Source organism: Dendropsophus ebraccatus, chromosome 6 (assembly GCF_027789765.1).
Source record: "Dendropsophus ebraccatus isolate aDenEbr1 chromosome 6, aDenEbr1.pat, whole genome shotgun sequence".
NCBI classification, from domain to species: domain Eukaryota; kingdom Metazoa; phylum Chordata; class Amphibia; order Anura; family Hylidae; genus Dendropsophus; species Dendropsophus ebraccatus.
Genome location: NC_091459.1, coordinates 119494457 through 119521850, shown reverse-complemented (window position 1 = coordinate 119521850; position 27394 = coordinate 119494457). Strand labels below are relative to the sequence as shown.

General features: G+C 42.9%; 1 protein-coding gene across 6 annotated transcripts in view; it reads right to left on the bottom strand.

Moving 5' to 3' along the window:
* Positions 1-27394, bottom strand: part of CHRNA2 (cholinergic receptor nicotinic alpha 2 subunit) — a 50586-nt gene extending 23192 nt beyond the window's left edge. The window contains exons 1-3 of one of the 6 annotated variants that reach the window (XM_069975750.1): positions 27132-27394; positions 23297-23540; positions 3687-3838 (exon numbers count right to left, since the gene is read on the bottom strand). In XM_069975750.1, coding sequence (XP_069831851.1) covers positions 3687-3838; positions 23297-23399 — 255 coding nt within the window. In that variant the 5' untranslated portion in view covers positions 23400-23540; positions 27132-27394. The other 5 variants (XM_069975751.1, XM_069975753.1, XM_069975755.1 and 2 more) reach the window with 5 other exon arrangements.

Genomic DNA, 27394 nt, shown 5'->3' with positions numbered 1-27394 from the left:
TAGGTGATGAAGTGTGACGCCAGTTCTATGGTGGTTGGCTAAAATATAGCCGGGCCCAGTGATGTTATGTCATGACGCCAGTGCCGGCTGGGCACACAGGTATGGTGGCACACCTGCTTTTATTTTAAAGGGCCGGTTATACTGTCCCCTGTGGACAGTGTCCTGCTGGGTTGTTGCGGGGTCCCTTGGGTACTTATCACGGTGGTCCGGAGTGGAATAGTGACCCACCTGGACTATTGGCACTGCCACCCACAGAAAGGGGAGATGACCCAAGGAGTGTGTGTGTACTGTGTCAGTGCTTGACAAGGAATCACAGAGTCTCTTTATAATAAATAAAATCTGGTTTACTCTAAAAATACATGTATGCAGTAGATTATGCAGCTTTGCATTGATAGAATACTTTACTACTTGACAAGACACTTGATAGTTTAGGATCCAGATCTGTGGTGAGAGTATAGAGAGTGGTACAGTCTTGCTGACTGGGTTTGCGTGCTGAGAGGTAAGAGTAGAGAATCAGAAGAGCAGAGAGGAGGATGTCGTGAGTGTCCCAAACCAAGTAGTACTGTGCTCTGCTGGGATGTAGGAGGTAGAAATAGAAGAATACTTGAGAAGAGAGAGAGAGAATACTTGTGCCCATGTTTTGACTCTTTGTTTTCTGCACCACCTGTTGCCCTACCAGTGTCGGGGGACCCGTCCTAGTGGGTGACACAAGCCCTGGACCTTGTTAGCTGGGATGAGCGGAATGCTGAGGGTTCCCTGCTTATTCCAGTGCTGCAAAATAGAATTCATAGGCTTCTAGCAATTTTGCTCTATCCGGATCAGTTTCTTTTACTTTCTATATGGATACTGTCCTGCACTGTGTCCCTTCTTGTCCACGGCGTGGGTTGAAATGATCTCTGACTTGTCCTCTCTAGTGAAAGCTTAACACTGCATAGTGTTGAGTGGAGTTACTTGAAAAGAAATTGTAGGTTGCATGTGCCTAGGTCTGCTTCTAGACTGCACAATAAGACTGGGGACCTGGCAGAAGGCCAGGGCCCAACTGGACCACTGTAGAGAGCGTTCTGGCTGGTACTGCTTTATGGTCACTGATAAGAGATGAGCAAATTTACAGTATTAACAAAGCTAAAAACCTTGTTATATCAGCAGTGGCAGTGGGCTTATCAGCCGGCTGCCTTTGAACTCCGTTCCGTGCAGCTCCAGGTGCCTGGAAAAGCTGGATCCAGTCCTGGGAAACTGGGAGAAGTCACTGCGCAGTCCAGAGCTGGGAGAAGTCACTGATATGGCTGGTACTGTTATATGGATACTAATATAGCTGGTACTGTTATATGGTCACTGATATGGATGGTACTATTATATGGTCACTGATATGGTTGGTACTATTATATGGTCACTGATATGGATGGTACTGTTATATGGTCACTAATATGGCTGGTACTGTCATATGGTTACTGATATGGTTAGTACTATTATATGGTCTCTGATATGGATGGTACTGTTATATGGTGACTGATATATGGTCTTAAATGGCAATAATATATTGGTATTGTGATACTGGTACTGCTGTTGGGCCCCAGAAGAGAGGTGGTAATACTAGGAGGGACCCCTTGCCTCACTGGTGTAGCATTTCAGAACAGGTGTACCACTAAGTCTGTATTCCACCTGTAAAAAGGTATCTCTGTCAGGTGTCACACTCCGGGATGATGGGTCACCACCTCTTTATGTTGCCCAATCACTAGCTTGGGTCCCTCACACTTCTCTACCTATCCCACTCTGGCACCTCTTTCTTTCTGGCAATGGGAGGCTAGTCCCGGTTATCCCTATTTAGGTCCCTTGGTTCCTGGTGGGGCGGGGGGTCTTTTGAGTCTTCTTTAGTGGATGGTGGAGAGAGGGACACAGTCAAAGAAAGAGTTCCTGTTGGAGTTTATAACCAAGCCGGGCCTGAGGGCCAGATGCATGAAAGCCATAAACAGAAAAAATTGTGGTGAAGGTGGACAAAGCCTCTACACTCCCAAACATCCAGAAAATCCGATAATCCAGCGCCCCGTCAGCACTAAGGTTCCCAGCCGCCGATGTACGAGCGATGATAAAAACATGATAGAAATGTATCCGGCGACAACAATGGGTTCCTCAATCTGTTAGACTCGGTTGCTATGGCAACTCCTATTGAAGATTTACAATGGCTGATATCCAGTTTACATCACAGCCCGGGCCCCGCTGCTTTATAATATAACATTCTGTCTAATGTCATGTACATAGCGCATCCCGGGGGATGAGGCGCGTAATTGTGCAGACAGGAGCCCGGTCATCAAATACTTCAAGGGTTTCTATGGAGAAGAGGAGGATGAGCCATGGTATTTACTCCTCTTAAAAAGACAGTACTCATTTCTAATATACTATTATTGGGGTGCCCTCAATTAGCCCAACTAGAGAGCCGCTAAGTATCTATGGTAGAACTAGCCATTCATTTCAATGGCTGCCATGTTACAGTATACTCTCACATTACAGAGAAGTCATCTCAAGTCATTCTGGTGGGATGGGTCAGGTATCTTGTGTATGGGGGTCTACAAAGATAAATATCCGATTCTTTCATTCTCCCCGGAGATGAGATGTCTGGCAGCAATTCACATCTCACTACCTACTGAAAACGTGCACAATCACCCAAATCTAGCATGCACGTGTATGAAGCAATAGCTGTCAGCTGAACAGGATATTAAAGGGGAATACCATAAGATTGTGCACTGATGATGTGACTGTGCTGAGGCCTAAAAGCGAATGGGCGGACACAGCAATGAATTTACTGATGATGATGTGGGCAGGCACAGCTGATGACATCACTGATGATGTGGGCGGGCACAGCTGATGACATCACTGATGATGTGTGCAGGCACAGCTGATGACATCACTAACAATGTAGGCAGGCACAGCTGATGACATCACTGACAATGTAGGCAGGAACAGCTAATGACATCACTGATGATGTGGGCAGGCACAGCTGATGACATCACTGATTATGTGGGCGGGCACAGGTGATGACATCACTGATGATGTGGGCAGGCACAGCTGATGACAGCACTAACAAGGTAGGCAGGCACAGCTGATGACATCACTGACAATGTAGGCAGGAACAGCTAATGACATCACTGATGATGTGGGCAGGCACAGCTGATGACATCACTGATGATGTGGGCGGGCACAGGTGATGACATAACTGATGATGTGGGCAGGCACAGCTGATGACAGCACTAACAATGTAGGCAGGCACAGCTGATGACATCACTGACAATGTAGGCAGGAACAGCTAATGACATCACTGATGATGTGGGCAGGCACAGCTGATGACATCACTGATGATGTGGGCAGGCACAGCTGATGACATCACTGATGATGTGGGCAGGCACAGCTGATGACATCACTGATGATGTGGGCAGGCACAGCTATGATGATCCAGTAGGCTGTAAGAGAGGCAAGGGCTTTGAACATACCCTTAAAGGGTTTTCCAGGATATTATTACACTGATGGCCTCTTCTCTTAATGTTGATAGTGGATCCTTCCCCACGACCCCCACTAACCAGCAGAGTAAGGGGACACTGGTGACAATAGAACCCATCCCAGTATTTTCCATTTGAGTGTGACTAGCTCAGGCCATTTAGGTGAATGGAGATGAGTGTGACTGGGTGTAGTCTTACCACATCTATGAGCTGGGCGATGGATAAGCCAAACTTGACAATGACGACATCTGAGGTATTTGGTACCGGCCTTGACCATCGATTATATCCACTGAACAGGTTCTTGAATAGACGTTCCTCAGCGTGAGAGCGCGTCCTCTCCATACATAATGCTGCAAGGAGACAAAATACATCACAGGATCAGAAGACATTGTTTATGGACTATGCCCCCATCCCCCATTACTTATAGGGTTACAATAACAGGATAACATGGAGGCCACATATTGCCAAAAATAATAAAAACTTTCATATTGAGTTATTTTTAATGTCCATGGAGACCATTCCCAAACTGACCATGGACAGAAGCCATTGATTTAAGGTCCCTTTGATTTACTGGCAGTCCAGTACAATGAGGAACCATATATAACACACATTGTCTATTGACTCTATTTGATACTATATATAAAGGTGCCTTGGATTACAAGCATAATTCATTCCGGGACCGTGCTTGTAATCCAAATCCACTCTTAAACCAAAGCAAATTTTTCCATAAGAAATCACTAAAATGCAGACAATTGGTTCCCCACCTCAAAAATAATAATTTTTTATTCTGAATAACATGTAGAGCAGATGAAACAAATGAGAAACAGCTGAATATGTCATAGTATAAGTTACTGTACGGTATAGAAATCAGCATGTGGCGTATAATGTACAGTAACTGCATAAACCTCATAACACAGCAGCAGTTTGTAGATACAGGAAGGAACTGCAGATCCCCATAATGCAGTAGAGTAGTACAACAGGCTAGAATAGAGAAGCAGGGCTGCTGTCAGAGGTCTGTGTGGACAGTATAACAGGGGTTCAGCATGGACCAATCAGGAAGTGAGAATCACAGAGCTGTGCAGGAGGACAGTGCCAGAAACTTTCTATACAGCAGTGTGAATGGCTGAGTGTAAGTGCAGGCACATTATAGCAGCAGTGTGTATAGCTGAATGTAAGTGTAGGCACATTATAGCAGCAGTGTGTATAGCTACGTGTAGGCACATTATAGCAAGAATGGAGAGGATGGGCTGACAGAGACTGCAGAAAGCATAAAGTAGGAAAGTGGATCTGCTATGATTTGGAGGGTTAGGGAGACTTCCTGGGTCAGGGTGCAGAGCTATAGACCCTTCTAGGCAGACCATGCCCCTCCCGCTCCCCCTCTCACCCTGTACAGGGAGCTCTTAAACCAAAGCAATGCTCTTAAACCAAGTTACAATTTTGAAAAACTGTGAGCTCTTCTTGCAAAATGCTCTTAAACAAAGTTACTCTTAAACCAAGGTATCACTGTATTGTAATACTTAATTCTTCCTGTGGGGGTGCTGTAAAAAAAAAATCATACACCTGTGGTCAGATTGCTCCCCAGATTACATCTGATCATTGTGTGTCACCAAGAACCCTCGAAACTAATAATGCTTATCCACATTGGACAATCCCTTTAACTAACTTTAGTAGAAAGAGGGGTCGAAACCACACAAATAGAATATCCATCAGTTTTACCATCTACCATACAGAAATAGGGTGTAGATATCGTAGGATATGGCTATTTTTTTATTTACTTATCTTTATTCCATGCCCATGTCCAAGATTAGAAAAAACAGCTACCTTTGCAAAAACAGCACCATCACTGTCCTCAGGTCGTGTGGGGTATTACAACTCAATTCACTTCAATGGAAATTTTCTACTAAACCCCACACCCACTGAGGACAGGAATGGTGCCTCAGAAGGGAAGATTGAATTTTTCAGAATTAATGTGTAAACCGATGTCCAGCTGCTAAGACTGTACTGTTGCTCTACCAGGCTAATAAATAACAGTGCAGCGCCGCCTAGCGGGAAGGAAGACACGCCCCTCCTTCCTTGTAAGGACACGCCTTCTTAATCATTCAGTCAATCCATGCATGGAGCACTCTTGATTGGCTTTTGGAGTGCATCAAATCAGATTTCTCTCTACTTGTCCACCAGGTAACAGATAACTCATCTCTAATAGTAATAATAGTGTGAAACAATACAAAAGTAACATTAAATTTGAGTTTTCAGCTCATCTCATTCTCAGAGTTGAAGTAAAGTGACACTCCAGCAGATACAGTAGATCTCTCCTTTTAATAAACATTCCTATCTTAACCACCCCCAGTTTGTCATCGCCTCTGGATGTGTATAAAGGACTTGTCTCCTGCATTGTTCTCTGGATACAGTGGGAGGACAGGTCGCTGCGGCTGCTGGCGGCTCCCTGAGCTGTTCTTTTATGTCCTCCTGAAATTTTCTATTTTTACTTTATGTTGGTTTTACATTTTTATGTCATTAGGAGGGAATGCTGATAATATTCTACATTTATATCCATTTGCAGTTCCAGGAATGACCACATGGTGTGCTGTGCAGAGAGTAAAGCAGAATAAAGAACAGCGCCACCTAGAGGAAACATCTTGTGCGCTCATTAGCATTTTCTACGGAGCCTACATGTTCTACTATAGAGAGGACTCATTGTGTAGGTGTATATACAGCCATGATATATTACATTAGGGGCAATATAAAATACATAGGGGACACACTTATATTTACAGGTCATAACATTCTTGCTCACAAAAAAGACAATATTATTTACCAACACAGGAATTGGTCGTTGGTCCACAAAGACTGAACTAGAAACATTTGTAAACAGACCCTCATCACGGCCGAGCCTCTCTGTCCCTGATCGGCCATTTGATGAACAGCTTAGATTTGTCGTACAGAAGAGAACAGTTTTTCATCTACACTGCAGGGTCTATAGAGAGAGTGTGATAGATGGACTGTTATAGAGATACACAGGGGAGTCTATCTATCATGTCATAGAGGAGGTGATGATAGCGGTGAGGAGCTGCACCCTGGAAGAAAATGTCATCACCTGTAGGGCACACAGGTTCCTACAAATGAAGAACAACCTACAGGTAGGGAGGTCACTGCAGGTAGGAAGGTCACTGCAGGTTATTTGTGAGTGCCTGTTGTTTCGGGATCGCACTATAGGAGATGCCTAGTTTTACACTCAGTCTTCTGGAAGACTAAAAAAATAGAAAGTCCTCCTGTTCTAGCAAACAAATCAGCAGGTGACCTATGTCCTCTGTAACATCTGTTTAGTGTCCCGGTACGGGTGGGCCACTAAGTGTTTATACCACCTGGGTAAAGTGTCTCTGTTAGGTATCGCACTAAAGGGGATGAAGGAGATGTCATATGTATTTTCCCCACTTGGTGTCACTGTCTTATTTATTATATGTTTTGCATAGAGCACAGCTGAAGGAAAGTTATGGGTTAACTGTTATGTGTCACATGTTGTTGTTTAACCAATCACAGGTGCAGGTGCTTTCCCTCACTTTTCTACCTCTTACACTGGGATCCCTCTCCTACAGTATATTCTCAGGGCAGTAACCACAGCTAGGTACTGTGCAGTGTCCTACTTCATGTTTCTGCGAAATGGAAATGTTGGTTGTAAGACTATTATTACAGTGTTTTCATGGTTTATGCATAATAATCTTGTTTTGCACTACTTATATGTGCCTGTTATACATTTATATCGCATTGTGCTGGCTATAGGTAAGGGAGCCCATTTACTTGTAATCTATAGGCACATTATACATAGTGGGTGGAGCCTGCTCTAGCCCAGCATCTCTTACCCCAGGGGGAGGAAACCCTGCTCAGTCTAGCTTAGAGTCAGGAGGCTGAGGAGCACTGTATCTCCCTAATTCCATTAGTTGGGCCTCAGTGCCTGGTATTGTTTGGGTTACACATGCCCCTCCAAACAGAAAATTCTCAGGACATCATGTCTCGTCCATTCTGGGCGAGTAAGAAAAATGGAGATACTGAGACAGACGGACCTGCACCACACAGTGGACACTGAAGCTCGGATAAGTACTATATTATACTAAGTACTTTATCCCCTGGGAGGCAACCAATGTGTACCCCTCAATGGAGAAGCAAAGTACTAGTGTGTTAGCTTAAGGGGCTACAGTGGAGCATAGACTGTTTTAGATACCCCCATATACTTTTTCAGTCTGCCTAATGGGGTCTTCCTTACTCATATTTTACCAATGACTGTGTCTAGAAGATTTATTTCATGTTATTTTTCATGTACACCTGTCGCAAAAGCTCCTTATTCCAGGTTAAGTGGTGATGAAGGTATTTTAGAGTTTTACCACAAGATGTCAGTATTTTATATGTGAGCTCTTATGTATTGCACAGCTGAAGCCAACAAAGGGTTACTGTTTTATGTGTGCCATGTGCTCTTATTGACCTATGGGAGATGCTCGCTCTTTCTAACCTATCAATTTTTCTTGCAAACATTCCTTTCCAACACTCACAGGGTCCCTTACATAGTCCATGTGAGAATTTACTTGGTTGGAGAATTGTAGCGTCAGTTCTACCCAGATTCTCATGAGAGAAGGACACAAAGAGCAGACGTCCCTGCTGTAGCCAAGCCTTGTGCGGGACAAGTTCAGTTCAGTTTAGTGTGTTGAGTGAGTTGGTTAAGGCAAGTGTATGCCAAAGCAACCAGAGACACTCAGTTCTTTCAGTATTCCTACTATATCTATTATGCAGTGCTAGACACTACAAAGGGAGAGGAGTCTGGGATCATCCTAGCCCACGCCGTGAACCAGTCTAAAAAGTGAGGGCAGTATCCTGATACACAAGAGTAACTAGCCTGGATAGGACAAAGCTACCACAGGGTCTATGTGTCCCATCTCACAGTGTGGCTATGTTCACACAACGTCAAAAATGGAGAAAAAATGTCTGATTTCGCTATTTAAAAAAACATAGTTTTTTGTAGCAATTTAAGTCATTGGGAAGACGGATGTCCTATGCACACAATGCATTGAAAAACTGACGTTTTTGGCGCGGACCTCAAAATAATGAACATGAACATTATTTTCAGACATTTTTTACAAATAGCGAACGTTTTTTATTAGTTGTTCAGACACAGTTCTTCTTTTGTCACCGTTCTTTCTCCGTTTTTACTATTAAATTCAATTGATTTTTCAATTAAGCCACATCCAAAGGCCAATTAGTAACCCCAAACTAAAATAATGTGCAAACACCTGTCATTGCACTAAGGGGATTCCAGGCTTCGAAAAACGTCCGTTATTTTAGACTCAAAATAACGGACGTAATTTTAAACGGAGCTGAAAAAAACGTTGTGTGAACATAGCCTGTAGGTAACCAGAAAGGCTCGGAAGCTTAGCTTCACCCAGATAACCACGGCTAGAGCTTGTATCACCCTATCAGCACAAACGAGTTTAAGCACTAAAGTCTGTACAAAGATTTATCTATTTGCTGCCAAAATGTTTTGTACTATCAAGAGACTACAGTAAAGCTGTTAAATTTTTACATCATTGGGACTCCACACCAGCACCTATACATACTAGCTGTATACCCTGGGTTACTTTTCCCCTTTCTGTGGGTGGCGGTACAGATAGTCCAGGTGGGTCATCATGGTTGTTCTCCCTCAAAATACAGATAAGTCACTGTGATTTATTCCTCCAACTATCAGAGAGATAGTTGTGCAAGCATTTTTTTTTATTATAATTTTTTTGCAGATCTGATATTCGGGGATTCTGGGACGACATCTCACAAGCTCTTAATTTGGAGAATTTTTCATGCACAATAAATCCTATGACAGTAAGTAAAGTTATGATGAGATGTTCTGCATCCTGTCCGGAATGTTATTATTTCTTCGGGGAGTTCATTAGATAATGTATGTGGTAAATTCTAACACTAAGAGAATCGCTTTATGATTCCCATAGCTTGTGTGAAACTGACATAAATGCCTAAAAAAACAACAGTATCCAAAATAACCGGCTTACGATGAACAATACTGTACGTCCAACACCTCCTAGAGAGGCTAAAGCCTCAGCCTGATGTGCCATAACTCCAGACAGAAGGGCTATAAATCCACACTGGGACTCTGTAAATGCCCCTGGAAACCATAAGTCCACCTAATAACCCTATAATACCACCAAGAACCTCCACACATGAATCACCACCATAGTTATTCCAACTACAATGTCACACAGAAGCACATATGCACCAAAAAACACCATAGCTCCGCATATATTTCCAATCTACCCCGACCCTCCATAAATTGAGCCAAAAACACCAACCATCTACTTTAATATAGGCTAATACTAAACGGAACCTGAGGACAGGGGTGGCACTGTTTTAGCAAGACTAAAGTTGTGCTTTTCTAATCTTGGATAACCCCCTTTAAGACCACTATAACACCACCAAGAATCTCCACATACAAATCACCATCCCGAATCCACATATAAACACAGTAATTCCAACCTGGAAAATCACAACTCTACACATAAGCCGTGAAATCCAACTTGGAAAGCCACATATTCACCCAGAAATCCCATAGTTTCACAGAGAAGAATGATAACTCTGCCCTGATCTTCCATAAATTGACCCATAAACACCAACCCTTGAAATAAGAACACCATGCGTCCATATTACTCCACCCAGAAACACCATAACTCTAGCTGAGATCACCATAACTCCACATACAAACACCTGCACTCCAGCCCAGTACTATAACTGTACACAGAAAAACACCATAAAACTCCAGCCCATAGACCATTCACCACAACCATACCCTGGAATACCATAGGACCATCTGGACATCCAACTTCACACCACTATAAACGCCATACATTTACCCTGCAATACCATAAATTCCCCCAGAAAAACAATAGGTCTACGCTGGAACATTTTAACTTCACACAGAATACCCTCGTTTTAATTTCACATTAGAACTTAAGAGTCAAGGGTCCCTCAGAATGACCAAGAAACACTATAACTCAAAGTACAATAATTTTTTTTTTACATTCTAAAAAATAATTCTTAGAGGATTTTTTCCAGATGATAACATCTATTTTTAACAAATAAATTAAAGTATATGAATAAATAGGATTATATTACCACCTTTCTATGGTATTTTATGATTTTATTCGTCTTTTGATCGATACTGTGTAGCCCAACTTCCTGTCTGGTGTACATCCTGTAATAGACTTCCTGTTGAACACTCGAGCTGGAAATTCAGCCATGTTTGTCTTTTTCCTGTTACACCTTCTCGATTATAACCCCACATATTAGACACACAGAAGCTCAACTAAAGGAAGAGTTGGTTGAACTCACAGCTAGAGTGTAAAACAGGAACAGGAAGTTCATTACAGGATGTTCACCAGACAGGAAGTTGGGTTATGAAGACAACAGAGCAGACAGTTTGTATCAGAAGGAAAACATGAACAGTAGTAAAATGACTTCATTTACTAATATCTTACTATCTTTTTTAGAACAAAAAATATATATTGGGAAATGGCCAAGTGTGGACAATCCCTTTAAGTTTCTTTAATAATAGACGAAGCTTGATATCTATGTTTATAACAATCTTTATGTAACCTGTCATCAAAGAACATCTCCAGACAAGGTTAGAGGTCAACAATAAACAGGTACAGCACAGAGGGCATTTGGCCAGTAAGGTGTCTCCGTCCTCCATGCCTGAGCTCATTTAACCATAATGACCGCAGTTATAATAATCCTTGAATTCCCATTAGTAATAATCACTTTCTAAATAAAAACACGTCTGAAAGTCACAAGTGAAGATCAGCACAAATATGACGGTCCCCCGGCCCCAGATGTAAAGCGGCTGAGTGTTAAAGTTTAATGAATGGCTAAACTTGGCCTATAAGCCACCAATTGAGCAGCTGTCACACCGCCCGGACACACGGAACCCACCGGGGATAGGTGACCTGATAAATATTTTCACGGTCAATTGAAATATGCATTACATCCACATGGTGCCTCCCCTGACAGAACTGACACATATCCTGAGATGTGATAATCTGCACAACATCCGCAGCCGGACTGTGGAGTCATCGGACATAAGGAGTGATAAATGCAGATAATAGTATATGTCTATAAAAAGCTTAAATATGAAGACAAAGTGTAGAGGTAAGAAAAAATTACAATCAGCATAACTCCTATTAAACTGCTCTTACATACAAGAATATAACTAGTATAATGTCAATCAATAGATACAGGTGACCAGCACCCGTAAGTGAACAAGTAATCCTGCCCTTCATAGGTGAAAACCACACATATATAAGAATATAACATATAATACTCTAATGTACAAGAATATAACAACAATACTGCTCCTATATACAAGAATATAACTACTATAATACTGCCTCCTATAAACAAGAATATAACTACTATAATACTGCTCCTATATACAAGAATATAACTACTATAATACTGCTCCTATATACAAGAATATAACCACTAAAATACTGATCCTATATACAAGAATATAACTACTATAATACTGGTCCTATATACAAGAATATAACCACTATAATACTGCTCCCTATATACAAGAATATAACTACTGTAATACTGCCACCTACATACAAGGATATAACTACTATAATACTTCTCTTATATACAAGAATATAACTACTATAATATTGCTCCTATATACAAGAATATAACTACTATATTACTGCCCTCTATGTACAAGAATATATCTACTATAATACTGCCCCCTATATACAAGAATATGGCTACTATAATACTGCTCCCTATATACAAGAATATAACTACTATAATACTGCTCCCTATATACAAGAATATAGGTACTATAATACTGCTCCAATATACAAGAATATAACTACCATTGCTGCTCTCACAGAATGGGGAAGACATAGGGTCCAGACATGTGAGCACAGGCATCTCCTGCTAATTTTGGTCATGTGGGTCTTATAAAGGAGTGCTAGCTGTTCAGAGAGGGAGAATTGCAAAACACGAACTGGAGAGAATGGAAAGGCTGCACATCCCATCTATGGCTGATACTAATGCCGCTAGGCCTATATTAAAAATCAACACCAGAGTGTCTGTATATGAATTGATCAAGCCATATTGCCCCGTGTACCACCGCGCAGGTCCTCTGGTCCACACGGGTCCCTACGCTAACTCCACACCGTGTCGGTCAGCGACCGCCAACCTCGCAAAGCGTGCACGTGCAGGGAAGGGAGGCCATGGAACGGCCCTGCAACCACAATGTCACAGGACCAGACCCAAAAAGCCCCACCAAAACCCAGCCAGCACCACCGGCGGGGAAGGCTGCCCCCAAACGACACAAGTATGGATATGGTATTACACTTACCATTGCTGCTCTCACAGAATGGGGAAGACATAGGGTCCAGACATGTGAGCAGGCATATCCTGCTAATTTTGGTCATGTGGGTCTTATGAAGGAGTGCTAGCTGTTCAGAGAGGGAGAATTGCAAAACACGAACTGGAGAGAATGGAACGGCTGCACATCCCATCTATGGCTGATACTAATGCCGCTAGGCCTATATTAAAAATCAACACCAGAGTGTCTGTATATGAATTGATCAAGCCATATTGCCCCGTGTACCACCGCGCAGGTCCTCTGGTCCACACGGGTCCCTACGCTAACTCCACACAGTGTCGGTCAGCGACCGCCAACCCCGCAAAGCGTGCACATGCAGGGAAGGGAGGCCATGGGCGGCACTAGTATCAGCCATAGGTGTGAGGTGCAGCACTCTGTTTCTACCCTGAACCGCATTTTGTTTCTCTCTTTTCTCCGTGTATTGCACTCCTCCTGGTGAGACCCACATGACCGCAATTAGCAGGAGACACCTGAGTGCACATGGTTTTAATCCCTCCTGTTTTTTCCCATTCAGCTTGCTGCAGCTATGGTGAGTGTAATACCTTATCCAGACTTGTGCTGCTTGGGGGCGACCTTCTCCGCCGGCGGTGCTGGCCGGGTTCTGGTGTGGTGTTTTTGGGTCTGGTCCTGTGGCATGGGGGTCGCAGGGCCGTCCCATGGCCCCCGTTCCCTGGCTGTGCACGCCTGCGGGGTTGGTGGCCACTGACTGGCACGGTGTGGACTTAGTGTAGGGACCCATGTGTATCAGATACCGGCACGAGGTACATGGGGCAGTATGGCTTGATCAATTCATACACAAAATTCTGATGTGTTTTTTATTTAGCCTAGGGGCACTAGTATCAGCCATAGGTGTGAGGTGCAGCACTTTGTTTCTTCCCTGAACCGCATAACTACTATAATACTGCTCCTATATACAAGAATATAACTACTATAATACTGCTCCCATATACAAGAATATAACTACTATAATACTGCCCCTATATACAAGAATATAACTACTGTAATAGGTATGTAAAGTAGCAGAAGCCCGCACCGCGCCCGACTTGTGCACTCAACACGATACGTGGAGTCCTCCTATATGTCACCTGGTCGACAAAGGGGGTGTGTCCCCGAAACGGCCGTCCCAGTACGCGTCCACACCTAACTTTATCCCTTCCCGCTGTCTAAGATACAATAAAGCCGCTAAGCTGATACTTCAAGGGTGAGTGCTTCTTCGTTTTTCTATCTTCATACATAACTACTATAATACTGCTCCTATATACAAGAATATAACTATTATAATACTGCTCCTATATACAAGAATATAACTACTATAATACTGCTCCTATATACAAGAATATAACTACTATAATACTGCTTCCTATATACAAGAATATAACTACTATAATATGCAAGAGTGGAGGAACAGCAAGCCCGCACTGCATACAATAACAGTCCTAAAGCTGGATAGACGGTGGCACAGAGGAGATTTACAGTTGAGACGCCTGGGGTGCTACAATGAAGTGGTACAGGTGCAATGTAAACTGGAGAAAATAATCGAGCACTCACCAGGAGATGTCTTCAGCAGTTTATTTCATGGATTCCATAGCAGGGCGGGGGAAGGTGGAAAGGTGTAGGTGCAGGCGCATCACCTGGAATAGCTATTTCGGGACTGCTCCCGAAATAGCTATTCCAGGTGATGCGCCTGCACCTACACCTTTCCACCTTCCCCCGCCCTGCTATGGAATCCATGAAATAAACTGCTGAAGACATCTCCTGGTGAGTGCTCGATTATTTTCTCCAGTTTACATAACTACTATAATACTGCCCCCTATATACAAGAATATAACTACTATAATACTGCTCCTATATACAAGAATATAACTACTATAATACTGCTTCTATATACAAGTATATAACTTCTATAATACTGCCCCTATATACAAGAATATAACTATTATAATACTGCTCCTATATACAAGTATATAACTACTATAATACTGCTCCTATATACAAGAATATAACTACTATTATACTGCCTCCTATATACAAGAATATAACAACTATAATACTGCTCCTATATACAAGATTATAACTACTATAATACTGCTCCTATATACAGGAATATAACTACTATAACACTGTTACTATATACAAGAATATAACTACTATAATACTGCTCCTATATACAAGTATATAACTACTATAATACTGGTAAGTCTTGTATATATGACACCGCCATAACGTGACATTAATAACCATTGTCTGTAGAAATGGTGCAGGTAGAGCCCTGTTCAGGAGGAGACAGTGCTGGTCTCGGCTGTTACTTTCTCTTATAGCTGATAATTCTGGGATAATCACTGAGACAGAGGAGAAGTAACATCAGACAGATCTCCGTGGCCTGTTGTTCGGGGGGTATCAGCGTCTGCTCAGAGTCAGCGGGCTGCACAAAAGGCTAATTGGCAATGAACTCTACATGTGAATTCATTACAGCCTCTCTCCTCTGGTTTTTGGTCTATTATACAGTAGACGCTGATGAGCGTCTGATATGAATAGCTCTCCAGCCAGGGCCGGGGGGTCCGGGACTCCTTCCATCTATCGACCTTTATGAAAATCAATAAATAAAAGTGTCTCTTGATGTTTGTATTTCAGCGGAAAACCAGTTGGAGCTGAGGACTGGAGCAATGGGATGGTGGTCTGTATATGTGTCCCCAAGAGGTGGGCTCAGGTTGTAATTTATAATGTTTCTATTCACTGACATATTACACTCCAGAGCTGCACTCACTATTCTGCTGGTGGGGTCACTGTGTACATACATTACATTACTTATCCTGTACTGATCCTGAGTTACATGCTGTATTATACTCCAGAGCTGCACTCACTATTCTGCTGGTGGGGTCACTGTGTACATACATTACATTACTTATCCTGTACTGATCCTGAGTTACATGCTGTATTATACTCCAGAGTTGCACTCATTATTCTAGCTGAAATCTCTTAGCACCCCCTGCTTCTTCAGTGTCTTCTTGCAGACCGTTTCTAATAACCAGCAGAGACGAATGAGCACTGACATATAACATCTTGCACATGAAGCAGCCGCCTGTATCTGCCGCATCACAATGAGTTTTCTAGTATTTAGTAAGCCGCTCGCTCTGTCATCTAGAGATGAGGCCATGAAACCAATCTGAAGATGTTATTAATTATAATTGGCCGCTGATGTGTAACTATTCCCGCTCATTTCTCCCAGTGTGATGGATTCCACGGCTGAACAAATGTTATATTGGAGCTGAATTACCAACACTGGAGCGCAGAGAGTACACAGGACACCTGCACAGAGGAGGGCTCTATAGCGGATATGCACAGCTCTGTGTATATCTTTCAGCAAGAAAGCTGGGTTACAGTTACATCATCAGGTGCCCCCCAGGAGTCTTACTCAGCTTTCCTAGACTTCTACATGATCAATCTACTATGTTTTTCCCACAATTAACATCAAATTTCAAGTTGTCTTCATCTTTCTGGAGCAGTCGAATCCTACATTCAAACATTTAAGCTCCACCTCTGCTTAAAGTGAAGCCCCATCCCCAAGCAACCCCTGTGCATTTAAATTAGGAAAAACAGCCCTAGAGGAGTTCAGGTTGAGGTACAGCCCTCTGAAAATAGGGACCTTTGGTTAATGGTTATAGATTTTGTATTAATTGGGCCAGAGATTCAGGTTACACCCCCACAGTTGGGGTTATTAGATCCTAGGTGGAAACCACCATCAAGCTGCGGATATTTATAGGTCTCTTTATATAACACTTTATAGGAGTTGTCTCACTTATAGTGGGCACCCCTATATAAGGTCCCAATAAGGCACATGGATCAGGAACGTCACCGGGGAGACAACCCATTTACATGATGTAGTAGTTAGAGGTGTGGATGAGTTCAGCTTTAGGCTATGTTCACACACAGTATTTTTGCTCAGTATTTTGCAACCAAAACCAGGAGTGGATTGAAAACACAGAAAGGCCATGTTCACACACTACTGAAATTGACATGATGACCATCATTTAATGGAAAAGAACGGCCATTATTTCCCATTAAATCCCATCCACTCAATTTCAACATTGTGTGAACATAGCCTTTCTGTGTTTTCAATCCACTCCTAGTTTAAAGTAGGAGTAAAAAATACCCTGTCTGAACATAGCCTTAGGCTGTATAAGGATATGAAACCATAATTTAAACTGATTATTATAGGATCCATCAACAGCAAACCACCTTCTTGTTGATGGTTTTCATGCAGAAACATATTCTCCTCTGCACTGTATAAAAATCTCTTCACTTCTCTTCATAGAGATGCGAGATTGCCGCTTTGTTACGGAGCTTCCTCTGAATCTCTTTAGCTTCTGAATGTCGTATCTCGGTTTTCATCGCACTTCAATAGCAATGATGAGAATCCTCAGTGCTGGATATATCTATAAATCCTGTTATCAGCCGGATGTGTCATGGATTTATCAGCGAGAAGGAGAAGTCTTAGTAACCTGCAGGATATCCAGAGCACTTAAAGGGGCACTATTTCTTATTACAGTCTAGAGAGGCACTGTAAGTAACTGGTGGGGCCAAAGAGGGTCACAGGCACTTTGTTCTTGAATCTGATGGTGGTTAAAGGTCATCGACCCCCAACCAGTGTATCTGCTGACCAGTGTATCTTTGCCTCTCTCTGATTGCTGTAAAACTACAACTCCTCTCATGTCATGATAGCCAAAGACTGTCAGGCCATGATGGAAATTGTAGTTCTGCAACAGCTGGAGCGCCAACGGTCGAGGAGCCCATTGGTCAACGCAGTATTGACGACGTTTCTTCTTGTATGATAATGAGCTTTCTTGATTTTCATTGTCCTTGACTTATGATTGAAGGAACCCCTGGTGGTAAATAAGCTGGTATCTACATAAGGACCTAACATGATGGGAGTTGTAGTTTCGCAACAGCTGGAGATCCCAAGGTTGAGAAGATCATTGTTCAATGCAGTATTGATGACATGATATTTTTTATTATAAGGAGATTTCTTGATTTTAATGGTCCTTGGCTAACTGGTAGCAAATTATGGTGTTAAACTAGGATCTATATCGGGACCTTATATTTCTAGCTCTGCTGTGTTGCTCATTGGTTTTCACAGTGACACACCAGTCAGAACAAGAGACGGGGATCCATCACTGAATGCAATACTAGGTAAGGCAAAATCTGATGGAGCTGACTGGCGAAGAGCAAGCGAACCACAGGAATGTGTAATGCAAAACCTTGAAAGGAGGTGAAAGACATTCTCACTTTATATTCAATATATTTTGGAATAATGCCCCCTGTAGTCACTGGATGCAACTGCACTATGTTCACTCATCACTATCTGGAAATATATAAAGTGATTGCATTGGTTAAATACAGCTCTACATAGTGGAATTAATATAGTGCAGTTACATCCAGTGAGTTTAGGGGGAAACTTTTACATTCCGTTGTGGCTTGTGCCCCTGATCCTAGTTCTGTATTGTCAGATTAAAGCACAACTACATAATATTCACGATAAATCATCATCAGTCCATGACGAGGATCTGTCAGCGGATCAGCAACAGAACAATCCATTGTATCCCTGTGACTCATCCGCCGGTATCATCACTGCTGCCTGATTACATGGAGATCGTGTTACAGTAATTCCCTATGAGAGAATGATACATGCGGGAACACACCGTACATCATCTCTAAGAACCACAGCAAGTAAGACGGGTCACCATGAGAATTAACCCTTACAGGTGTTGTCTGCTTAAAGAGGATGTCCACCTTATAACTTCAATTTAAAGGAGGATTTTGCTTAATTACTCATTATGCAGCTAGTCAGCCAGATAGTGATACCTCATTTGGTTGTTCCATTCTATCTCAAAAATACTATAATCCTTTCCTTCAGTTGAGTCATGTGATCTCATGGTGACCCCCTGGAAATTAAATGTGTTTCTGTGTTCTCAAGAGTCACTATCTCACCCAGTAGAGCCTCCGGTATGATGAAACTACATGGACTATCTATCTATCTATCTATCTATCTATCTATCTATCTATCTATCTATCATCTATCTATTTGCTATCTATCTATCTATCTATCTATCTATCTATCTATCTATCTATCTATCTATCTATCTATCTATTTATCTATCTCCTATCTATCTCCTATCTATCTCCTATCTATCTATCTATCTATCTATCTATCTATCTATCTATCTATCTATCTATCTATGTTACACCATAGTCTGGAGGGCAGTACACAGAGGTGACTCCTTCATATCCTAAATATAGCAATACGCTGACAGTAATGTATATGAGTGTCCTGGGTACAGCGCCCTCCACAGGAGATTGATGGGGTTATTAGGTCCTGCCAGGATTTAGCTTTCTCTATCTTTTCCCATCACTCCAGCTGCAGCGCCCGGGGTCCATCACGTCCCCCCGCCGTCCCCGCTTCCTCCAGTCCTCGGATTGGACGGTGATTTATGGGCCATTTTATGGAAAGAAAAACTACAGTGTCAGCTCGGCCAGAGGAGACATCGCTCATATTTAAGGCTAAGCGTCTCTCCTATCAGTGATGACCGGGCTGCGGGCAAAGTCCATTACAGGAGCCTATAGGACGAGTCCAGACATGGCCGGGTGTGTGTGCGTCACTTCATTGGGGGAGAGATGGCTCCAGGATGCCCTATGAGACAAGATGGCGGGGCAGTGCATACCTCCCAACCGTCCCGGATCCAGCGGGACAGTCCCGATTTCGGGGTTCTGTCCCGCTGTCCCGGAACGGGCCTCAAGTGTCCCGCTTCCCAAAACATACCTGTCTCTTTAACTGCGACTGCTCTTGGTGAGCGCTCGCAGATGCGGGGCTGTGCACTGGTCGCTCTAGTGGCCGGAAGCTGCATTCTGCTTCCGGTCACAAGAGGTCTCTCTCATCCCCTGCGTTCCGGCGCAAAGCAGGAGAGTGACGTCACCAGCAGAGCCGAGAGGAAGGAGACGCTGCTGCTGGAGGGCTGAAGAACAGAACTGCAGTAAGTATGTCATTATTCCAGGGATGGTGGGGGAGGCTAGCTGACAGGGAAGGGGTTGGACATAGTGAGGGGTCCCTGGGGGGGGTGCCGCTGCTGCCACACACTGACCACTGACTGACACTGAAGGCCATCTGACACTCAGCAGCTGCGGCCTTCAGTATCAGTCAGTGGCCACTGACAGGTCACATGCTCTGTCCCTTTCAAAGTCCTGAGCAGGCAGCTCACATACCGCCCAGCCCCCGAAGCTCTTATCTCCGGCCCCGCGGCACTGGCATTCATCTTCCCCCCTGCTTATCTTTCCCACTGCTGCTAATGAGGTCACCTGTCCGGGACAAGCAGGAGAGAAGAGAGTGAAGGGGCCTGGACATAGGAGCTGTGTGTGAGGTGTGCAAGTAGCCACTACGGGGGAGAAATCCACTGCTGTGCTGCCATGTGAGTATCCTTTTCTATTTTTCTGGTACACAGGGGGCTTTACTTAGATAGGTAGATAGATAGACCATCTATCTATCTACCTACCTATCTCTATCTATCCATCCATCTATCTATCTCCTACCTATCTGTCTATCTATTATCTATCTATCTATCTATTATCTATCTCCTATCCATCTATCTATCTATCTATCTATCTATCTATCTATCTATCTATCATCTATCTATCTATCATCTATCTATCTATCTATCTATATCTATCTATCATCATCTCTATAGATAGATAGGAGATAGATAGATAGATAGATAGGAGATAGATAATAGATAGATAGATAGATAGATGGATAGGAGATAGATAATAGATAGATAGATAGGAGATAGATAATAGATAGATAGATAGGAGATAGATAATAGATAGGAGATAGATAATAGATAGATAGATAGGAGAGAGATAGAGAAAGAAGTTTTTATTCCATCAACATGCAAAGCATTAACAAATAGTGCAGCACAGCAAACAGTCACAAACGCTACGTTTCGGCGAGTCTATCACCATTTTGAAGTGTGAAAATGGCGATCGACTCGACCAAAACGTCGCGTTTATGACTTATTTAGGGGTGTGTCTTGTGATTTAGGGGCGTGTCTTTGGGTGGGTTAGGGGCGTGTCTTTGGGTGGGGTTAGGGGCGTGTCCATGTCCCTCTTTCCTCTCACCTAAAGTTGGGAGGTATGGCAGTGTGATGGGCAATGTTCTGCTGGAGACCTTGGGGAGATTTATCAAACATGGTGTAAAGTGAAACTGGCTTAGTCGCCCCTAGCAACCAATCAGATTCCACCTTTCATTTTCCAAAGAGTCTGTGAGGAATGAAAGGTGGAATCTGATTGGTTGCTAGGGGCGACTAAGCCAGTTTCACTTTACACCATGTTTGATAAATCCCCCCCTTGTGTCCTGGCATCATGTAGATGTTACTGCGACACGGACCACCTAACTGACCATTATACACACCATGTTCCCCCCTACTGGAGGTGGAACCCTTTTAATGAAGATGCTGGTCTGTATACGGTGGACAGGATCTCTCCGGATATCACACTCACATACAGAGTTAGGACCATAATACGGCGCTGATTCCGCTGATAAATTTTTGATGTCATCATTCCTTTTATGTACGATCCGTCGGCTCTGAAATTGGTATATCAAAGGGATTCCGACATTTGCTATTAGACCTGTCATCTACTCCTCGAAACCTCACCGAGGATATGGCGAGAAAGACGGGAAATCTACATCCTTATCCGGAGAGTTTGGGTGCAAATCGCGTTATATAATGTCTACTTATTACTTATCTAAACTGGATGTCATAATCTATAACATGTATTCTCACTGTTCCCTCTTCTAATGCTAATACCAGGGATGATGGACTTTGTAGTGCAGTGAATCACTAAATCTGATCACTGTTCATTCCCCTGGAGTTCCCCTTTAAGCTGTGGTTTATAGAAAGTTTCTTTCTATAGTGTCTTCATGACCTCTGCTTGCAGTCACTGAGTCTCCAGCTTCTCTGCTGAAATATTGTTGGGCCTTGATGGTTTTACCTACGATTCTTCATACTTGAGTGAAATGACAAACTCAGCTCAGCTCCATGATATAGGTCACCATTCTCAGTATTGCTGGCTCAGGCCTTCTCCCATACAGTGGGATGTGATGGCCGCCACCGCCGCAGTTATATGTCATTAACCCAGAAATAAGTGGAAATATTGTCCTGTGATGCAGTAAATGCGCTCAGTGACTGAGAGAGATCTGCAGGACGCTGCACCTGCACCGAGCGTCTCAGGATCGCATCGCCTCTGCTACATCGATTCAGATGTCCAGAAAAAACTCTGATTTAAAGGGATCTATCACTAATACAAGGACTGTGCGGGTTATAGTCTGGAATATAAGACCAAATAGGAATCAAGTAAGGGATTGATATACAGTTCCTGCTATATGTTTAGTCATGACACCGCTGATCTCTAGTGATGGATAGGCTGTATTCTCAGTGATGTCACTGATTTCTAGTGATGGATAGGCTGTATTCTCAGTGATGTCACTACTGATCTCTAGTGATGGATAGGCTGTATTCTCAGTGATGTCACTACTGATCTCTAGTGATGGATAGGCTGTGTCCCTAGTGATGTCACTGCTGACCTCTAGTCATGGATAGGCTGTATTCTCAGTGATGTCACCGCTGATCTCTAGTGATGGATAGGCTGTATTCTCAGTGATGTCACTGATTTCTAGTGATGGATAGGCTGTATTCTCAGTGATGTCACTGATCTCTAGTCATGGATAGGCTGTATTCTCAGTGATGTCACTGATCTCTAGTGATGGATAGACTGTATTCTCAGTGATGTCACCGCTGATCTCTAGTGATGTATAGGCTGTATTCTCAGTGATGTCACTGCTGATCTCTAGTGATGGATAGACTGTATTCTCAGTGATGTCACCGCTGATCTCTAGTGATGTATAGGCTGTATTCTCAGTGATGTCACTGCTGATCTCTAGTGAATAGATAGATTACGTTCATTGTCACAGTTCTATAGTATATGGTTAGCAGCCTCATTCATTAGGCAGGTAGGGACCATATTCTGCCATGGCCACCGCTACCACCAGTATGTTATCTGTTCTGCACCACTTCAACCAGTATGTTATCTGTTCTGCACCACTTCAACCAGTATGTTCCCGGTTCTGCACCACTACCACCAATATGTTACCTAGTCTGCACCACTACAACCAGTATGTTCCCGGTTCTGCACCACTACCACCAATATGTTACCTGGTCTGCACCACTGCAACAGACTTCAAGTTCCCCAAAAGTTACATAAAAGTGGAGCCCCCCTATAACCGCCCCTCCCCCTACAAGACACTGCAGAGTTCTCAGGGGTCTCTTACCTGTCAGAGTGCAGGACATGATGTAACACAGGGCCGCTGCCAGCCTCCCGGAGCCCATGCTGCCAGATAATGAGCTGTGGATGCTCCAACCCCTGCGCATCATCCGCTTATACAGGCGCAGGGGGCGGGTCCATTAGTGAAGCTGTCCTCTGCGGTGCTGAATGGCGCAGGAGCTGCTGGAGGGGCCCCTGGGATCTGGCTATCCCGGCACCGCCTCACATACTCCTCTCTGCTGGAAGATGCCCTGAAAGCAAGAAGATTAGGAGAACCATTAACCGCTTATCTGCTGGAGAAACATAGAGGAATGTATAGTAAAGCTGAATCAGGTATAGAAAAGGTGAGCAGGGCATGATGGGAGTTGTAGTTTTAGAACACATCCAGAGCCACTGCACTACATAAGTCCCTATGGTTATTCCTAGTCTGCTGAACACTGCAGGAGTTTGCAGGATATGATGAAAGTTGTAATCGCAGCTGGAAAGCTACAGGATGGATAATGTTGCGTTTACACAGACAGATTTATCCGACAGATTTGTGAAGCCAAAACCAGGAACAGACTATAACCAGTGAACAGCTCATAAAGGAATAACTGAGATTTCTCATCTTTTGCAATCCATTCCTGGCTTTGGCTTCAAAAATCTGTCAGATGAATCTCTCTGTGTAAACACACCCTAATGGTGCGTTTACACAGACAGATTTATCTGACAGATCTTTGAAGCCAAAACCAGGAACAGACTATAAACAGGGATCAGGTAATAAAGGAAAGACTGGGATTTCTCCTCTTTTCAGATCTGTTCCTGGCTTTGGCTTCCAAAATCTGTCAGATAAATCTTTTTGTGTAAACGCACCCTAAGACTGCACAACCTATGGTTATTCCTGGTCTATTCTAGACAGCTGTATAGCAAGGCAGAATCAGGTATAGCAGAGGTGAGCTTGCAGGACATGATAGGAGGTGTAGTTTGTGATCTGTCCAGGAGATGCGTTGTCTGTGGCTTACATGGGACTGCAGGTAAAGACAAAGCCTTACCTTATTCTGGGTGCACAAGCAACCACTCAGCTCTGCTACATCTGTGTCTGTGCGGGGATGAGTGAGAGGATAGGTCCGGCTAGTGGGTGAGATGCACATTATAGTGACTAATGGCTGATACAGAATATTATATATAACAATAATATTACTAATAATAACAGTAAATATTGATAATAATAAAATATAATAATAATAACAGTAAATATAAATAATCATTTCCTCCTTATTTCTCGGATTCTCCATCTTTCCCCTCCTGGTTGGATCCCGGCTCTCTCAGGATTTCTCTTCGCATTTATACTATTATAAACTGGTTCGGTTTTATCAATGCAAAATCACAAACACCAAAGAATCACTATAACACATTCATCTCTGCTACTCCTGACACCCTGACAGCTCTGCTATAAACTCACAGCCTCAGCTCTTCCACATCTTACTATAGCCAATCTGTGAGGAATCAGGCAATGCTCTCCTACTACCTCAGACAAGTCACATCTGCTGCATCGGAGAGAAGGATGGGGGCTGTCTGCACTACTCCATGTAGCAGAGCGGAATGTGTCATTTTACACTCTGTATGGTAGATATAAGTTTCAGGCATGAAAAGCCATAGAACAAGTACAGACTCCTCTCTGCTACCTCTGGTATAAACTCTGCTCTATGCTTACAGACTCAGCTCTGCTACATCTAACATAAGCTCCACTATAACCTTACAGAATCTGCTCTGCTACATGTCACCTGAGCTCCCCTACATCCTTACAGACTGAGCTCTGCTACATCTAACATAAGCTCCGCTATATCCTTACAGACACAGCTCTGCTACATCTAACATAAGCTCTACTGTAACCTTACAGAATCTGCTCTGCTACATGTCACCTGAGCTCCCCTACATCCTTACAGACTCAGGTCTGCTACTTCTAATAAAAGCTCTGCTATATAACCCAACAGACTCAGCTCTGCTACTTCTAATAAAAGCTCTGCAATAACCTGACAAACATCTATCTGCTACATTTTACATAAGCTCCCCTACATCCTTACAGATTTGGCTCTGCTACATCTGCTAAAAGCTCTGCTATAACCTTACACTATTCTATGCTACATCTGACATACGCTATAACCATACAGACTCAGCTCCACTACATCTTATAAAATCTCCGGTATTACCTTACAGTCTCTTCTCTGCTACCTTTTATAAAAGCTTCTCTATAACCTTACACACTCCTCTCTGCTACATCTAACATAAGCTCCGCTATATCCTTACAGACTCTGCTATGCTACATGTCATCTGAGCTCCCCTATATCTTTACAGACTCCTCACTGCTACATCTAATAAAAACTCCGCTATATAACCTGACAAACACCTATCTGCTACATCTGACATAAGCTTCCCTACATCCTTACAGACTCGACTCTACTACATCTGCTAAAAGCTCCTCTATTAACTTACTCGTCTCTGCTACATCTATTAAAAGCTTCTCTATAACCTTACACACTCCTCTCTGCTACATCTACCATAAGCTCCCCTACATCTTCATAGACTCAGCTTTGTTACATCTTATAAAAGCTTCTCTATAACCTTACACACTCCTCTCTGCTACATCTAATAAAAGCTTCTCTATAACCTTACACACTCCTCTCTGCTACATCTACCATAAGCTCCCCTACATCTTCATAGACTCAGCTTTGTTACATCTTATAAAAGCTTCTCTATAACCTTACACACTCCTCTCTGCTACATCTAATAAAAGCTTCTCTATAACCTTACACACTCCTCTCTGCTACATCTACCATAAGCTCCCCTACATCTTCATAGACTCAGCTTTGTTACATCTTATAAAAGCTTCTCTATAACCTTACACACTCCTCTCTGCTACATCTAATAAAAGCTTCTCTATAACCTTACACACTCCTCTCTGCTACATCTAATAAAAGCTTCTCTATAATCGTATAGACTCCTCTCTACTAAATCTAATAAAAGCTTCTCTATAACCTTACACACTCCTCTCTGCTACATCTAATAAAAGCTTCTCTATAATCGTACAGACTCCTCTCTGCTACATCTCTATAACCTTACACACTCCTCTCTGCTACATCTCTATAACCGTACACACTCCTCTCTGCTACATCTCTATAACTTTACAGACTCAGCTCTTCCACACTGTTAAGTCTCTAATCCGCTATTGTGCTCCTGACAAATTCAGCTCCTCTACATAGTGGCACACAGTATTTGGCCAGCTGTACCCAACAAACCTCACCCTTTTACTAAACCAACTCTGCTACATCCTCTCTGCTGTATCTTATATAACCACATCTGGCAGCTCAGGTGGACTCAGGTACATTTCATACAATGATTTGCGTCTACATTGGACAAACTCCCATCTGCTGCATCAAAGAAGAAAATATACAGTATATAAACAGATGTAGCAGAGTGGAAAGAGTCACTTAGCAGTGTATGGTATAATACAATAAATTTCATCTATACAAAGCCATAGACCATCTCTGATTCATCTCTACTACAGCTCTGCAAGAAGTGACAAACTCAGCTCTGCTACATTGTACAAGCACCAATCTGCTACCAGGTGTCTACAACTGTAATGACATAATCAGCTCTGCTACATCTATCATAGCTATATCTAGTAGCTGACTTGGACTTATTCCTGCTATATTACATCTTTATCTCAACTCTAACAAACTCAGCTCTGCTAATCTCAATATATATATATATATATATATATATATATATATATATATATATATATATATATATATATATATATATATATAATGGAGCATGCACATAACAGAGGAGACTTTTACCTTCTTGCCTCCAGTCCTGGGGCTCTTTCCAGTATACAGTATATACAGCTGAGGAAACACAACCCCCCTGGTGTCCTGCACATCCACAGTCCCAGCTGGACCAATAGTACTTTATGTGCAGGTGGTAAAGTTGCAATGTTCTGCAGGAGACCCCCTGCCCCTTCCTTCTGCTTCCTTGGGATCCCAGCTCCAGCTTCTCGCTTTACTCTCCAGTCTCCCAGACAATTGATGGTAGTATCAGGCGCAGCCGAGATGAGGCAGCT